At 43.1% G+C, this 18,356-nt stretch overlaps 1 protein-coding gene across 7 annotated transcripts in view; it reads right to left on the bottom strand.

Moving 5' to 3' along the window:
• Positions 1-18,356, bottom strand: part of CTBP1 (C-terminal binding protein 1) — a 426,424-nt gene that overhangs the window by 15,638 nt on the left and 392,430 nt on the right. For all 7 annotated transcript variants that reach the window (XM_063125925.1, XM_063125926.1, XM_063125927.1 and 4 more), the window contains 2 exons: positions 13,740-13,894; positions 3,811-3,955 (listed from right to left, as the gene is read on the bottom strand). In XM_063125925.1, the coding sequence (XP_062981995.1) occupies positions 3,811-3,955; positions 13,740-13,894 (300 nt within the window). The remainder of the gene's footprint in view (positions 1-3,810; positions 3,956-13,739; positions 13,895-18,356) is intronic.

Below are 18,356 nucleotides of genomic sequence, written 5' to 3'. Positions count from 1 at the left end.
TAGCGACTATTTGTAGCTTTTCCTCTGAAATGATTGGTGCCATTATAACGGTGTGAACATGCGCATGCACACAGATCCCAGGAGCAGATCTCTCCAGTGGTGTTCATTCAGATTCTCGTAGAACTGGGATTTGGAACTACTGTTTTGTACTGGCATTTCAATAAATTAAATGTCAAAAGAACCCTGTACGTCTGTAGCTATTCTTTTGCATTTCTTGTATTGATGTGCTTGCCTCTGAATAAGTGGCCATGTTGCCCTTCCTGAGGCAAACCAGGTATGGCTATAGGAATGTGGGATTTTGCAACTAGACTATCGCCTTTCCCTCTTCTTCAGTATCTTTATGAATTATTTTATTTATTTATTTATTTACAATATTTATATATTGCTCCCCATTCAAAATTTCAGAGTGGTGTACAAGATAAAATACAATAAAAACAGAATAAAACACCTTAAAATAGATTTCTAAAAGCAAAGTGAAAGGTGAACTGTGAACTGTGGCTGGTCATTAAGGAAAGGCTTCCTGGAACGACGACATTTTCAGGAGGTGCCAAAAGGAATACAAAGTTGGCACCTGCCTGACCTCCAGAGGCAGGGAATTCCATAGGAGGGGGTCCCACCACACTGAAGGTTCTTCCCTTGGTGGACTCCAATCGGGGGAATGGTCTATGTGGATCCACCAGGAGCATGCCCTCGGATGACCTCAGTGACTGGGCAGGTTGGTAGGGGAGAAGGCGCTTTCTCAGGTATCCTGGTCCCAAGTTGTTTAGGGCTTCGTACACAAGTACAAGAACCTTAGACCTGGCCCGGTAGCGAATAGGCAGCCAGTGCAGTTCCCTCAGCAGAGGAGTTCCATGCTGGAAAGGGGCAGCTCCAGACAACAGCTGAGCTGCAGCATTCTGCACTAGCTCCAGCTTCTGGAGCAACTTTAAGGGCTGCCCCACATAGAGCGTGTTGCAGTAATCTAATCTTGAGGTTACCAATGCCTGTACCACCATGGCCAAGCTATCCCTGTCCAGGAGATGCCGTAGTTGGCAAACCAGCCGAAGCTGGTAAAAGGCACTCCAAGCCACTGTGGCCACTTGAACCTCCAGCGACAGAGATGGATCTAAGAGTACCCCCAAACTATGAACCTGATCTTTCAGAGGAAGTGCAACCCCCTCCAGAACAGGCAGTGAGCCTAACTCCCAAACTCAGTAACCACTCACCCGCAGGGCTTCTGTTTTGCCGAGATTCAGTTTCAGTTTATTGGCCCTCATTCAGCCCATTACTGAGTCTATGCACCGGTCCAGGACCTGCACAGCCTCACCTGATTCAATTGCAGGAGGGAAGTAACACTGTGAGTTCAAATCTCACCAGGAAATGGTCTGACCATGACAATGAGATTACTTGAGGGGGGGGAACCCACCCCCAATCTACAGACTACTCATCTCACAGCTTGGAGCAAAACCAAATCAAGGATATGCCCTGCTTCATGTGTTGGGCTGATGACAAACTGAGACAGGTTGTCATGGAGAACATAAAGTCCTGAGCTGGAGCTCCAGAAACAGCCTCAGTATGGAAGTGGAAGTCGCCCAGAACCACTGTCCTGGGTTCCTCCAACACCACACTTGAGACTGCCTCCGCCAGCTCGGCCAGGGAGGATGCTGGGCAGCAGGGTGGGCGGTACACCAGCAGCATCCCCAATCTGTCTCTATGGCCCAACACCAGGTGCAACCCCTCAAGACCTGCTCCAAGGTGGAATGGCTTCCTGGTGGTAGAGATGGAGGATCTATGAATCACAGCAACTCCCCACCCCCCGCTTCCCAACCTATGTTGGTGCTGCACTAGGTACCCAGGTGTGCAGAGCTGAGTCAGGTCAACCCCACCCAGCTCACGCACCCAAGTCTCAGTAATGCATGTCTGGTCAGCCTTCTCATCCATGATTAAATCATGAATAAGAGTGGTCTTATTGTGGACTGACCTGGCATTAAAGAGCAGCAATGCAAGGAAGGAGGGCTCAGTGGATGAGCTATCAGGTACATGAGAGCTAGAGGAGGGGGTTAGAAGGGGAACAGTGTGTAGACATCTGTAATTAAGCTATGTTCTGGCCCACACAGCTGTTGGTAATAGATAATTAACAATCTAGCCCCCTGTTAATCTGCTCGATCTCTCATTGGCTTTTGATACTATTGACCATGATATTCTCCTGGATCAACTCCATGGGCTGGGCACTGTAGGCACTGTGTTAGGGTCGTTCTGGTCTTACCTGTGGAGTTGATTTCTGAAAGTAACACTGAGTGACCATTCTTTGGTCACTTGGCAATTGAACTATGGGGTTCAACAGGTTTGCTGGAAGTGGACATTAGGGAATTTGGAGCCAAGTGCCAACAGTATGCTGACACACAGCTCTATCTCCCTGTGACATCTGAATCAGGTGAGGTTGTTCAAGTGCTGGATCGGTGCCTAGAATCAGTGACGGGGTGGAAGAGGATTAATAAACTGCAGCTGAATCCTGGCAAGATGGAATCCCTGTGGGTCAGTGGTTCCTGGGTCTGGGATATAGGCTCATTGCCTATTCTGAATGGGGTTGGACTTCCCTTGAAAGATCAGGGATACTCCTAGATCCATCGCTGTTGCAATAGCCATGGTGGCTCAGAGTGCCTTCCACCAACTTTGGCTGTTTCACCGGTTACAGCTTCTCTTGGATAGGGATAACTTGGCCACAGCAGTACAGGCGCAAGTAACATCAAGGCTAGATTACTGCAATGCACTCTATGTGGGGCTGTCCTTAAGGCTGGTATGGAAGCTGCAGTTAGTGCAGAAGCTGGAGCTAGAGCAGAATGTAGCAGCATGCAACCCTGTTGCTGAGAGAAACGCACTGGCTGCCGAGTTGCTATCAAGTAATGTTTGAGGTTTTGGTACTAGTGTATAAAGCCCTAAACAACCTTGCATCAAGTTACCAGAAAGAGTGCCTTCTCCCTTACCAACATGCTCTGTCACTGAGTTCATCAGATGGCATGTTCCTGGTGGTTCCACATGAACCTATGACCCAATTAGAGTCTACCCAGAGAAGAGCCTTCAGTGTGGTGGCCCCTTTCCATTTCAAGAAGTCTTCCTTGTTTGACCAGCCATGGTTTTTATGGTACTCTGTTTTTAAAAACAAACTTTTTAAATGGTGTCGTTGTTTTTAAATTTTCTTTTATTGTTCACCACTCCGGAATCTGTTTAGATCTTGTAAATAAATAAAGTTAAATAAATAAGCCTGGGCAGTCCCCACCTGCAGGGTCATAATCCAAAATGAGACACAATACACAGGGAACAGGTCAGGGGAATGAAGGAGCAATGGAAGCCAAACTTGTGGGGAAAGTGGAACCTGATGCAAGCCGCTGCTTGGGTGGGTGAGGGGGCAGAGTCACCTTCTTTCACCTGCCAAAGCTTTCTAGAATGCTCTAAGGCTGAAATTTGAACAGACACAATAAATTTTGAATGCATCTGTGCTACACTTACTAGAAAATTTATCATAAGTGAGGTGCTTTTAAGTTGTAAACTGTTTAATAGTGTTTAATCCAGGCCTGTAGCCAGATGCTTCGGTGTGTGTGGAGGGGGCTGCATGAGTCAGTGCAAAGCCACAAACACCTAAGTACAAGTAATCTAATGTATTTATATTGAACGTATTGAATTAGGTTCAATAAAATAAAAATTCAATGTTAGGTGTGATATACATCTGATCTTAAGTGTGAAGTTAATGAAAGTTTACCTGCAATTTGTAATGCCAAATTGTGGCTACCAAATTTCTACATAAAATTTCAAATGTGTGAATGAATGCAATACCTAAATCCCCGGCAGATTTAATATCAATGTTATCAAAACCACTTCCAATCCGAACAATGATTCGAAGTGCTTTAAATTTCTCCAGGTCTTCACGAGTTAAAGTGATGGTGTGATACATCAGGGCACCCACTGCTTCATTTAGTACCTGGAGAAGAAAGACAGACACAATTCAATTCACTTTCTTTTCAAAACCAAATAAACCCAAAAATTTAGGATTGATTCATATAAGTGGCACAGAAAACTCAATCCAGCAAATATTAGCTCATTCAGATAATCAGCACCGGTGTCAATTTGGCCATCTGCCAAGTGATAGGGAGGAATTTAACATGCACATTGCCTGTTTTTGTGGTTTTTAATTTTTGTATATTGTTTAAGTGTTTTTATCTTATGTGAACCGCCTAGAGAGCTTCGGCTATGGGGCAGTATACAAATGTAATAAATAATAATAATAAATAAGATGTGATCGAACGTGAGTAAATATCGACTGAATGCACTTTCTGTTATGCCTGAGTCCATGAAACTTGAGCTGTGTGCTTTGCTACATTTTGCTGGTTTTCCCTGACCTAACCAAGCAGGGTACAGAGGACCTTCTACTCCCACTGACCTTAACGAACGGAAGACAACAGAACACTACAAAATTAAGTCCACATTACCCAAACCAGAGGAATCATTGCTATGGTAATGTCTGTTTCTGCAACCTCCAAGAAGAGTAACAGCATGATCAATTTGCACTCAGGACTGCCATTGGCATGTGGCTTCAATTTGCTACCAAGAGCAGCACCTTGCCAGCTGCTCAGAGTGGGTTGTATAAATTCACCAGTGCTCCAGTCCTCACTCTGAGGACCAGACTGTCTACCTTATAAATGACCCCCAGATGAGATCAAGAGGGCAGAAGACAGGCTAGCTGCACCTATATTCTGTGCCTAATGCAATTCAATGGTGACACAACCTGTTTGTTTGAAATGACTTATTGCAGAAAACCTGTCATCTCTTACTTATCCATCATTCAGCTCCTTTGACTGAACAGAAGTTTGTTTTATTTACTTATTCTTATTTTACGTGTAAAGACTTGTATTAATTTCGGAATTTGTATTTAATATAATTTTTCTAGAATGCAACTTGGGTCATTTTGGTCAAGTACAATCTTGCTGTTATTATTTTTTGTACATTTCATTTCATGCTAAGGCCTGTGGCTGATGTAAACAAAGGACTTCACTTCACTTATCCCTTATCTAATAGCCTACTGTTAAAAAAAGAAAATTCAACTTCAGAATCATTTCAGTTTCAGGAACTTGACCTAATGGCTTTATGGGGTGTTTAAAATACACATAACATGAGGATATCTTTGAAGAAGTAACAACTTCACATCATGTAACGGGCTCAAGTTAAAGGACGCCAGATTCCAGCTGGACATCAGGAAAAACTTCCTGACTGTTAGAGCAGTATGACAATGGAACCAGTCACCTAGGGAGGTTGTGGGCTCTCCCACACTAGAGGCCTTCAAGAGGCAGCTGGACAAGCATCTGTCAGGGATGCTTTAGGGTGGATTCCTGCACTGAGCAGGGGGTTGGACTCGATGGCCTTGTAGGCCCCTTCCAACACTGCTATTCTAGGATTCTATGTTTGGGATTCTGCAATATCCATTTTTATTTGCATGCCTACTTTTGCTATTTAAAAAATTAGACAGATTTCATGTTAGGCACTCAAGCTCAGGCGTAGGCAGAACACCAACAGCAATCAGCAGGTTAACCAGTAGCAGACTGCTGAGAATCCTGGGGTTTGCAACACTTTCCTTCCCCCACAGGGAAGGCTGCACATTATCAGGCCCATTTTACTTGCTGGGATCAGCAGAACATCACTGTGGACCATGCACATTCATTCACCCTTTACAGAATATCCTCATTGATCCACATTGTCTGCTGGGGGTGTGGAAAAGAGTGCTAGATAAGCAGGAACTTCTAAGGTAGTCTCCAGTTCTTTACAGATATCCCCCCCACAACTTCTGAACACAGAGGTCGCTCCGTAATCAATCATTTCCTCACCACTGTTCACCAATCCCACTTCCCAATTTTTGGGGTTCATTTCATATTGCTTTTCTGGAGGAGATGCCCTGCAAAGTTTTCTTTAAGCATCGGCAATCATTTCTACTTTTGTGCTTTCATGTAAATGCCCCCTTATCCGCATTGCTGTCTGCAATTCTAATCTTGTTTTCATTCCCTCTCACAGTGATCAAATGATAATTTTCAGTTTAACTGTAAACAGAGATTATAGATTTTGCTCTGATTCTGTCCAATCTGTTTAAAAAAACACATACCAAAATCCCGGAGTGAGGTGTGGGTTTTTTGTTGTTGTTGTTGTTGTTGTTGTTTTGTTTTGTTTACGAATGGTAATTGTGCTGTGTGAACCACATTTAGCCCTTGGAAGTAAGCTTCACAGAAGCTGTTCTCATTCTGAAGTTCTAAGAACCCAATCCTTTCTTCTGCATTCCATGGGCTTTACCCCCAAGCATGTGCCCACAGAATGGCAACCTGGTTTGCTCATTTAAGTGGCAACGTTGAGAAGGTGTCTGATCATGGGCTGAACTCCCATGTGCTTTTATTTGGGGACTCAATATAGTGACCCTAAATCTACACACACTTTATAACCATTTTCTTTATGTTGTTTAAGCTGGCAAAATGCCATAGCAGTTCCTCTTGCATACATTTGGCAATTTAAGTGAATGGGGGACTTTGGAGTAGGGGGTGCTTTGCCCACCAGAAAAGCCGAATTGGTTCAGTCATTTGTTTTAACTTCCTAATAGACATAAAATTTCAGCCTCATCCATGGTAAAATTATCAAGTTCTGAGATGCATTTCACACTTGCAAAATAGAACTTTGTTCTTAACAAAAATGGCAGGGATTGTACTTTAAAAAAAAAAAAAAATTCTGCTATGGATTCAATGCTGGCTTTGGGTTAATTACATATCTCTCAGCCTAAGCGTTCCTCGCTGTAAAATGGGAACACTAATTGTCTTATAAAATGGGAACACCAATTGATCCACTCAGATGGGGATTAGCTCTTGTATAAGAAGGTCACCACAGTATATGGCTCATGGGTGGAGATCATTATGACTGGCTCTGCCCACTGAAAAGTTCACGTTGATGGACCAGGGAATCCCAGTAAAAGTATAGCTTCCAAATCACGTGAGGTACTGGTTCCTCTCTATTCGGCCCTGGTTAGGCCTCATCTAGAGTACTGCGTCCAGTTCTGGGCTCCACAATTCAAGAACGCAGACAAGCTGGAGCGTGTTCAGAAGAGGGCAACCAGGATGATCAGGGGTCTGGAAACAAAGCCCTATGAAGAGAGACTGAAAGAGCTGGGCATGTTTAGCCTGGAGAAGAGAAGATGGAGGGGAGACATGATAGCACTCTTCAAATACTTAAAAGGTTGTCACACAGAGGAGGGCCAGGATCTCTTCTTGATCCTCCCAGAGTGCAGGACACGGAATAACGGGCTCAAGTTAAAGGAAGCCAGATTCCAGCTGGACATCAGGAAAAACTTCCTGACTGTTAGAGCAGTACGACAGTGGAACCAGTGACCTAGGGAGGTTGTGGGCTCTCCCACACTAGAGGCCTTCAAGAGGCAGCTGGACAACCATCTGTCAGGGATGCTTTAGGGTGGATTCCTGCATTGAGCAGGGGGTTGGACTTGATGGCCTTGTACGCCGCTTCCAACTCTGCTATTCTACGATTCTATGATTCTATGATTCTATAAAGTAGATTACATAAGCCGATCAAGTAGATTACATAAACCTGAAGTCTGCTCACCCCTGCGTTATCTATCTCAGCAAAATAGAAACATTCGCTTACCCAGTCAGGTGTTTAAGTCCACTCCTCAGCCACCCCATCCAGCCCTATGGTTTCTTAAATACTTTGAATTCTCCTTCACACCTCGTTCCTAGTGCCAAGTCAGGTACTCTTCACTTGGGTCCCAGCTAAAACACCTTTTGCCACTTCTCTTAACAAGCCCTGCTCTCTGGAAATGTTGATAATAATCCCCAATCATGTCAGAAACTCAGCCCCAGATTCCATCCTCCTCCTCCAGCTCCGGCTCGGTCCCGGCCTTTACTATAAGCAGAGCCCTGATGGAACGCATCAGGGATCCACCTAGATCACAGAACTTCAAAAGTAAGTATGCTGGCCAATAGATAACATGAGCAGCCAAGGAAGCAAATTCCATGCATCTCCCTAATTCAGGAAGTAGAAAAAGATACTATAGCAAACTTTTTTTAAAAAAAACATACACAACCCATGGGGACATTTCACATTCCTGTATATCCTACCAATCCTTCAAAGGAAACTAACTATGCAAACAGTGTCAAGACAGGACAAGTTTTTCTGTTCCAAAAATATAATCTGGTGTCAATTTATATAAAAGATATCTAAGTTCAATGCAGAATTTCCCATCAGCTCCAATAAATGGTAGCCTGACAAGAACTTCTCTTGCTGACAAGAAGTCCTTTACTTCCAGAAAGGAGTAAAAGAAGCATCTCTATAAGAAATATGGAGAGGGACAAGTGAAATCAATTAGGAGTTTGCTATGCGCCATCCTCTTGTTTCCATCAAAGTATTTATGCCAAACCCTATAGAGAAAAGCTCTACTGTTATAGATTTAATTTTTAAAATACTTTAAAGTTAGCTATCGGGTGAGAGAACTGTATGTCATGATTCAGCTTCCCCAGAAAGTACAGGTACATTTGTAGCTTATCAGCCACACCCTTACCAACTGTAACATGGGGATAGTAATGGTGGTCTACCTTCAAAGGTGGTTGTAACAATTACTGACGTAATGTTTTAGAAGCAACTGAGCACCTGGGAGGAAAAGTAGACAGTTGCTAAAAGCAGAGAAGCTGCATGTAGGGTTTCACCTGCTCACCTGAGGGCTAAAAGGGTCAAGGAGGTGAGGACATACCCGCAAGTTCTGTTCCCAACATCCCCACCTCCACTAGCTCAGTCCTTTGGAGCAGGTGGGGAAGGGCCTAATAAGGCAGATTGCTGAGTCTGTGGAGGTCTCTACCTGCGTTCAAGTGAGCCTGGGATGAAGGGCCCCTCAGGCCCCCTGAGTCAAGATGGGAAGGATGGGGACTGAGCAGGCAGGGAGGTTGGGGGATGTGCAGGCCCCCTCACCTGCCCTCCTTTTAGCCCTTACATAAGTGGGCTGAACATCTACGTTGGGCTAGTCTGGCAGAGAGGTCAACTTTCAATTAATGCTTCTAACTGGTTTATTTCTTATTTAAGACACAGAAGCTTTCAGGAGTGTCCCTGGGTTTAGAATGGACATGGATGTATAACAGTGAAAGCATGATCATTTCATTATCACCATGTTTAGAAATAACAATCAAGAATATGTGCAGAAGAGTGCCAACATTACCTCAGTAATGCAGAAAGCATTACAGCGGTCTAGACTGGATGTAACCAGAGCATGCATAACTGAGGCAGGCGAATGCAGCCAAAAGGCAGCCGGAGAGAGACCGGCAACCCAACAACACAAGCTACAGATGTATCAGCAGTTCCTGGGGAAGCTCAAAGGTGGTGTCATAACCCTATTAGCTAACATGAGGAGGAGGATTTTCAATCTCCTTTGTCACTAGGCTAACGCTGAAGTGCATTTTCTTGAAAACAATCATAAAACAATTGTTCTTGCTCTGCTTACTGAGTATATAATTGAAACTATTTTGGGACTGATACTGAAATCTGAGAATGACGAGAAATCCCCATTGGGCCTAACAGCCTGATAGAAGGGCTACATTTTCACAGAGGGTGTTTAATCCTAACAACGTCCTACGGCAGGCCTCTCTAGGGAAGGCACTGAATATCCCCGGCAGCACTACCAAAAAAGTACTATCCCGCATTCTTCCTAACAAGCTTCTCTTAACAGATGGGATGTGAAAAGCGCTTCCCATGATGATTTTATCTGCTGTCAAAAGCTCGGGTAGAAGCACGTTGCTCCCGGGCATGCTGGACAAGAGCCATGTAAGAATTTCAAAGTGAAATCCAGCACTAGGGACAAAATGGATAAACTGTGGACCCAAGAATATCCGTAGCAAGGTTGTGTGTTCTTTGTAGCTATACTCCGTTGGGTGGTTTTCAGGTGTATTATGGATTAGCTGTAACCCAGCAATAATCTCCAATGGAATCCCCAGATAGAACACATTATTATTATTATTATTATTATTATTATTATTATTATTATTACTATTTATTTATATAGCACCATCAATGTACATGGTGCTGTACAGAGTAAAACAGTAAATAGCAAGGCCCTGCCGCATAGGCTTACAATCTAATTACAGGGGTTGGTCCTTGAGGTTCCCAAAGCATGCAGAACTGTGGCAAAAATCCCTCTTCTCCAGAAAGGTGTACAAATACGTAAAGCTGAGGAGTAGCCCTGGCCACAGCTGGCACCCAATTGTCTGACCCTAACAACAACAAGAAGAAGAAGAAGTCAGCCAGAGGAGTGCTCCCAGGCTTTGAAACTATTCTGCAAGGAATAGTGCGGCCCCTTTTACGACAGGCAACCCCACCACTTTAAGATCAAGTGGACTGCCATCATCTTCTCTGCCTTAACTTTTGTTCACCCCCACCTATCCCATTGTAGGGCTCAAAACACTACTTGACAACTGAGACTCTACTGCTAAGCTGGCAGAAAACGAAACATAGAGCTGGTTGTCAAAATCATACCAAAGGTCTTGCACTGTGTGGGATTAGAAGATCTTACCCAGCAGCTTCATAGATAGATAGACAGACAGACAGACAGGTGATAGAATCAAACTCTGCAGTACTTGACAGGATCCCATAGGGCAGAAGGTGAGTCACCCAATACTACTTTTCAGGGATCTAATAAGCCACTTATTTATTTATTTATTTATTTATTGCACTTATATACCGCTCCCATAGCAGTATATAAACTCTGGGCAGTTTACAGAAATTCTAAAAGTAAGATTAAAACGAGTATACAAAATTTAAAATCCTAAAACACAGAACATACACACATAAAGCATTAAAAACCATTAAAAAAATAAACATATGGGTGATTAAGATGTGTCACCATATGCCTGGGCAAAGAGGAAAGTCTTAACCTGGCGCCGGAAAGATAGCAGCGTTGGTGCCAGGTGAGCCTCGTCAGGGAGATCGTTCCATAGTCTGGGGGCCACCACCGAAAAGGCCCTGTCCCTCGTTGCCACACTCCGAGCCTCTCTCGGAGTAGGCACCCGGAGGAGGACCTTAGATGTTGAACGTAGTGACCGGGTATATTCACGGCGGGAGAGGCGTTCCATCAGGTATTGTGGTCCCAAGCCATGTAAGGCTTTATAGGTCAAAACCAGCACCGAGAATTGGGCTCGGAAACATACAGGCAGCCAGTGCAAGCGGACCAGAGCAGGTGTTATATATACTTTTTATACTGTATTTTGTATTTGTGCTTTTAACCTGTTGGTTGTTTTACTATGGTTTTAATTTTTGTGAACCGCCCAGAGAGCTTCGGCTATTGGGCGGTATAAAAATGTAATAAATAAATAAATAAATAAATAATACGGTCGAACCTTCTGGTTCCCGAAATCAATCTGGCCGCTGCATTTTGCACGAGCTGCAGCTTCTGAACCGTCTTCAAAGGCAGCCCTACGTAGAGTGCATTGCAGTAATCTAACTTGGAGGTTACCAGAGGTTACTTAGGTTCATGCTCATGGCCATTGCTCTTCCAGTTCTACCACCCTCAGCCATTCCCAAGTCTCCTGCTTCTTTAAATGAATGGATGACACTGCAGAAACAGAAACCTATTTACCACCATCACCATGATTTCATGGGCTCTGACATAAATTGTTCTGTATATTCAGCCAAATCTGACCCAAGTTTTTCACCATTTGCATCCAGCTGTTGTCTCTGTTGCTTCACTGAACACAGCTGCTCTGTAGGGACCTACCTAAACCCACACATGTAGGAAACAACTGCGCTGATGCCCCTTTCATTGGGCAGAACATCATCTTTATTTAGAAGGGATGTTTTTGAGTAGCCCTGCCCCTAAACAAGACAGAAGAAATGACACATTCCATAATATCCTCCCCTCAAATGAGACCATCAGAAGTCATTAAACATCTCCCAAATAACATAGTTTAACTCTGGCAACCTCCGATTCAAAGGTCAATCACCCATACTGGACAGGAAACATCTGGAAATATTTGAGAGCTTCTGACAAGCTGCAATCTCAAGCAAATGATCCTGTGAGATGCGGTCAACATCTTTGGAACACACTTCAACTTATTAGAAGAAATAAATTTGACATTTCTTCCAAAAGGTCAGCCATTAACAATTTATAGAAATCATACTAATTCCTTCAGGAAGAAAGTAATGTTTTTATGACATCCTACATCAGACAGGCTGCCAATTATATGGATAGCTCAGGACTGGTTCCCATTTATTTTCTTCATATAGACATGCATGTGGATGTAGGACTGAGCAGAGATACTTTTGTCTAAACTGGCTATTTTACATGGGTCATCTGTAGCCCATTTTCAAGCCACTGCAATTATGGAAAGATTTATTTATTTATTTATTTGTATCCTGCCTTTTGCCCAATACTGGGCCTCAAGGCGGCCAAGTGAACTACAAGGGAACAATTCTGAAACATATTCTGAGGCTCCATATATTTCTAACTCATAATAAATGATGTGTTTCTTCTGTGAGAGCATTCTAACAGAGACATGCACACACAGAGCGTCCCCACTCTCTCATCCATCCTTTCTGCCTTCTGAAGTCTTCTACAATAGAAATAGATAGTATTCTTTTCTTCACACTGGCTAAATCCATACATTCTGAATTCCTCTATAGATGAAGATATGATCACCATTGGTTTGTTCTCTGGTGGGGGGTCGGTTATGTTTTGAGAAACAGGAATCGTAGAAAACTATCAGAATGTCACATTCCAGTCTCTGCCTTGGAAAACAACCAGGTAATGTGCAAGACAAAAGAGTTAGAAAGATAACTAACTTTTTATTCTCTCAGTATTTTAACACTTAACTTTAACTTAAACTCAAATTTTACTGTTCTAACTCTGTATTTTAATCTTATATCAATTTTGCTGCATGGTTTTATCCTGGTTGTGCTTTTTATACTGTATTTTGTATCTGTACTTTTAACCTGTTGGTTGTTTTATTATGGTTTTAATTTTTGTGAACCGCCCAGAGAGCTTCAGCTATTGGGCAGTATAAAAATTGCAATAAATAAATAAATAAATAAATAAGATCCGCAGCTGCCTGGTGCGATGCTTCTTCAGGAGGCTGTGGATAGTATTACTATGGGGCTGCTCAAAACCAGAAATATTTAGCATTTATATAGGATGTTTCAAGGGTTCAAAACACTTCATGGACGCTAACTCAATAATTTCTGTAAGAGCTCTGCAAATTAGGCCAGTGTGATGATAAATGATTAAAAAAAACCTTTGAAGATTTGCATGTATTAAACCAGAATTTCTGGTTTCATAGCCGTAATTACTAAATCAGCTTGGAATCCTCACTTAACTGAGGCCACTTGCACTTCTCTGTCTACTGCTGCAACCAGCTGACATGGTCACAAAGTACCCATCTAGAAAGGGGGACTTGCATCTCATAGCCAGGGGCTGTCTTTCCCTGCCAGTCATCAGGCCACGGCCAGGCCACTGGCTGGGGTCTGCCAGGGCTGACTGTGCGGCTCTTCAATACTTGTACTCCTCAGTTCAGGTATTTCTCCAACTTACACATATGAGGAACTGTAGTGGGCTGCCAATTGGACCATTTTTCCAGATGCAGAGAAGAATATGCAGACATGACAGGACTACATAATCTTCTGTTGCATTAGTAAGAATACAACATTTTCTGTGTATTATAGATATAAACATTTAAAGACATTTTCAGCATTACCTTTTCATGAATTTCTTGAGTAGACTGTGCATCACAAAATGCAACAGTAGCTACATCCTTCAGAATTGGCATTTCTACCGTACAATCCCTGCCATCCAGCAGTGCTACCAAAGGGCGCGGGTGCATGGGCCCATTCATGATTGGTGGTCGAATGCCTAAAATAAAAAGGGGAAAAATGCTTTATACATACACTAAATGCTATTTTAAAATGGGCCAACGCAATGCAAACAAAGTATTTGGGATTTTTTTCCTAGTCTGACGGAAGGGAAACAGAAATGGAATTCTGATTGCTAGAAGCAAAGAAAAAGATACTTAAAAAGTCAGTAATTGGCTGAATTTATGGCACTGAATCAATTAATTTATTTAGCCAAATCTGACCCATGTTTTTCTAATAGAAAACAGAAATACTAGAATGATCCCAAACCCCAGCCCATGTACAGCAGAAAGAAAAAACAACACTGCAAAGCCACAATACAAGGATTCACTGAGGACATTTTCTCATTGCACTGGTGATTATAAAGCTGATACGTCAAGAGCCACTCACCTGGACACATGTGGCAAGTAACTATCAGGCAGAGAAACTATACTCACAACCTCTCCACTTAGGCCATAGACAACTAACAGAGGCATGGTCAAGCAGGCTAGTAATTTTGTGGTCTTATTTGCAAGGCTTTTATAAAGAGAGACTTCAATTTTTCAGTAGGGTTCATATCATGACAGAAACGCAAGACAGTATTGAACTACCAAAAAAAGACTGCATTGCACATATCAACAACCCTAGATGTGGTAAGTAGGTACACACAACAGAAAGAGAAAAATGAATAATAAAAAACACAGGGTATTGGTGACATCCCAATTCTGGGGTGTGGGAACTTTTTTTGGCTTGAGGACGGAATTCAATTTTGGTGAAGGTATTGTGGCCTGAATTCCAGTGATGAGTGGGGCCAAAGGCCCAAAATACCAGCATTTGTAGCTTAAAGTTCTTATCAGAATAGTTTGTTCATGCTAACAAGAGGAAGATACTTTGAATCACTTAGATGGGGGAAAATGGGTAGGATTTATGAAGCTAATGGGATATGAGACCATATTGGTACTGTCACTTTGGTACTACCTCCAACAAGTTCAGCTTTCCCATGGTTCCTTCTGAGAGGTGGAGGAATGCAGGCAAGAAACTGGGCTAGACATGAAATCAATGTCTTCAGGGATATAGTGAACAGCCCGACCTGCTCAGTCTCTGTGCCTTTCACATGTAACAAGCTAGCTTTGTTTTGCAATGTGGACATGTAATCCTGGATTTAGTGCAATCCTGGGTTTAGTACATAGCTAATACTAACCATAATTTCTTAAGCAGTTTCTTACCATAGTTTCAGAATCTATTTAGTGCCCAAAATATGTCTGCAGTTAAGGATTTGGACACAAACCGGGGGTTTTCTGTGTGTGTTTTTAAGAAAAGTGGTTCATGTTCTGCTATGTACCAGTGCTATCGCCCTGCTGAAGGAACCCTCTTCAGAGGAAAAGCTACAGCTCCCAGAGACAAAAAGCAGCCCATGCCAGTCAGAAGACCAGTTCTTGGGCCCTTAGGTGAGACAGCATCAGGTCCATCCTCACAAGACGGGGAGAACGCCGCATCAGAGTCAGAGCAGCCATCTAGCCTTGAAAGCAGCGGCATCTCAAGAGGCAGGTCAGGAAAACTCCTGGTCTGGAAGGAAGCTTTCCCACACTAGAGGCCTTCAAGAGGCAGCTGGGCAACCATCTGTCGGGGATGCTTTAGGGTGGATTCCTGCATTGAGCAGGGGGTTGGACTCGATGGCCTTGTAGGCCCCTTCCAACTCTGCTATTCAATGATTCTATGAAGCTTCCTCATGAGTAAAAAAAACTCCTTGTGAGTAGGGCTCTACTGAAGAGGACTTGTTCCAGAAGTCTCTGATGAACCAGAAGCCTCTGATGAAGTGGAGCTGAGTCCTGGGTGGGGCCCTGGAAGCTCCAGTGCATAAGCCTCACAGTCCTGAGCAGGGAGACCTACTGGAAGAAATGCCTTATTTCAGCCCTCAGTACATTGCTTTTCTTTGGACCAATCCAAGAAATCCCTGTTTCTTAGATTGTGCTTGTATCAGATTATTTACCTCTACCTCTGCCTGCCTTCTGATCTTTGAGATGGATTTGCCCCATGGACGGCCTCAGGGCCATACCTGAACCAGCCACAGCAGGGCACAGTTAAGGTGTGCAATGTCCCATGTTCTTCTCAGTCATCTGCAACACACTTCTGTAGACAGGTGCCTGAAGTCTATGGTGCAGCAGGGTCTATGAACAGTGCAAGTTCAGGTTGGCCACAAAAGCAACTGCCATCATGCCAGACTTGAACAGCCACACAAGACCCAGGATTAACTAGGAGAGGGGATATTTTTGCATTACCAGACCACTGTATGGCTTGGTGCAACACAGCCATGTTCTCCTTGTTCAGCTTTGCTGAAATGCCAGCAAAAGCCACTGTCCTCACTATGGATGGAGTATTGGGGCTGGGCTAGGCCTGATCCCCTTATTCTATTTCACCAATGATAATAGCAGTCGCAGTGATTCAAATTATGGAAAATAATTCTTCTTATTGCCCCCTCAATCATTTAGATCTGTTATTGCTGTGGGATGGAAAAAGAGCAGGACAAGCCTAGTTCCTTCAGATCCAACCTTTCCACATGGTTTGCCAGCAACAAACTCCAGACTTGCCAATGTCCTCGCTTGCTGGAGGTAGGGAGGATGCTTCCCCTGCCAGTCCTTGGACTAGCTTTGATGCTTTGCCTCCCCCCACCTTCATAAATGTTAAATAATTGTCTTTTATATCCGGTCATTATTGTTTGCACAGGTGGCAGTCACAACACACAAATCCACCCAAAGATCCCCTATATTTACTCAGTTTCCAACTGCTATTACTTCTGAGTTTTGGTCAGGATTACTTGAGTGAAATGAAAATGGAAAGTCCAACAAAGATCAGTGAACTAGGCAGCATCCCAGAAGAGAGCACATTGACAAGCTCTGGTCTAGGATTGTCTAAATACATGAAACTTATGAAAAACATAACATTTGTTTACAGCACACACTAAGGTATACTAAAACTAAACTCTGGAAATCTCTATTCCCAACAACTGCTGGTCAAGAATGGGCAGAGTTGGGAAACCATAAGAGCTAAACAGATTTTATTAACTACTTAGGGTCCAAAGGCCTAGCAATAATACATACATTTAAAATTAAAACCCAATACAATGGCCAACAAAATCTAAAATACAAAACATAGCTATAATTACACTCAGTTAAACATTAACTTGTCACAGCCTTTGCTTCTTGCAGCATTTAGAAGCTGCAAAAGCCAAGGAAGCTCCCTTTACCAAGCAAAAAAACCAACTTTCTTGTTCACAGGTTTTATTTTCTATTAATGGACCAAAATGTTTCTGGGTTTACAATACAACTATAAATGTCAACTATAAATTGTGAGCGTCTTTATAATTTGTCCACCAAAATCAAAACTGAGGTGGTCAGACAACAGCCCTCTCAGAGTCAGCATCGAGTGATAAAGCAGTGCAGTGGCCTTCGATGTTTTCAGATCCAGAGCCCGCTTCTAAACGCAACTGAAAATGCAGAGCCCACTTTTACCTTGTGCATTATTTTTAACTTGAATGTATCGGTCACCTAGTACATTACATATTACATCATCAGTCCTTCTCCCCTTTGGTCTTTGCTCTGTCTTTCCGTTCTCCCTTGGTTCTTCCCTCACCTAGTTAGGCTTGTATAAGGCAAAGTACAGGTCCAAATCCCTACTTAGGTATAATGCTCAGTGAGCGGCCCTGGATATCTCAGTATGTCTTAGCACATATATTCCTTCATGATTATTTGCTCCGTCTATTTGTCTATGGAGATTCATTCTGAAATAGAAGTAAGTAAAGGAGTAAAATCCAGGATCGCTGTCACCACCAATGATCTGAAACTTGGGCTCAGCACCAGAGTTGCTGAAGAGAAAGCAGTAAGCTTGTTTCTACTCTCCATGGGCTTGTTGTGCGTAGGACAGAGCTGCCGCTTCCTCCTATGTCAGGCTTGCGCATAGACACTTTCCTAGGGTAACAAGAATCATCTCCCTGAGATTAGACCAGGAAGCTTTTGCAAACTGAGAGTTGGGTTTTTACTTCTCAGGTGATTAATGTGCCATAAATTACTAATATAGTTATGCATGGGGAAATGTCTAGTACATTTTTGTGGCCTGTTACTTTTTCCACAAAACCCTCCACTGTGTAATCCTCTCTTCTCATAGTATTATTCATTATTCCTCCAATCTTTCTTCTCTTTTAAAAAACATCTTTCTGAAATCGAGATCCTTCTTTCCCCCCTCAACTCCACTCAGTGTTTCTTTCTCAGTTCCTTTCTCCCTCATTTTTCCACTTTCACTTTGTCCTCAGTTGCTTTTTTCTAATACCTTCCCTGGAAGAGGACCTCATTGGATCCAGGGCTTCCCAGGATACCACTCCAGGATCTCTTTTAATGCTAGAAATGAGGCCTGGTAGCAGATATTAAGATGTAAACAGAACGCTTTCCCCCACCACTTATTCAATGATTCACCGCAGGAAGGGGCTGCAA

This window comes from Elgaria multicarinata, chromosome 5, assembly GCF_023053635.1.
Source record: "Elgaria multicarinata webbii isolate HBS135686 ecotype San Diego chromosome 5, rElgMul1.1.pri, whole genome shotgun sequence".
Taxonomy (NCBI): Eukaryota; Metazoa; Chordata; class Lepidosauria; order Squamata; family Anguidae; genus Elgaria; species Elgaria multicarinata.
The sequence above is the reverse complement of the archived record's forward strand: the minus strand, read 5'-3'. Positions and strand labels throughout refer to the sequence as shown.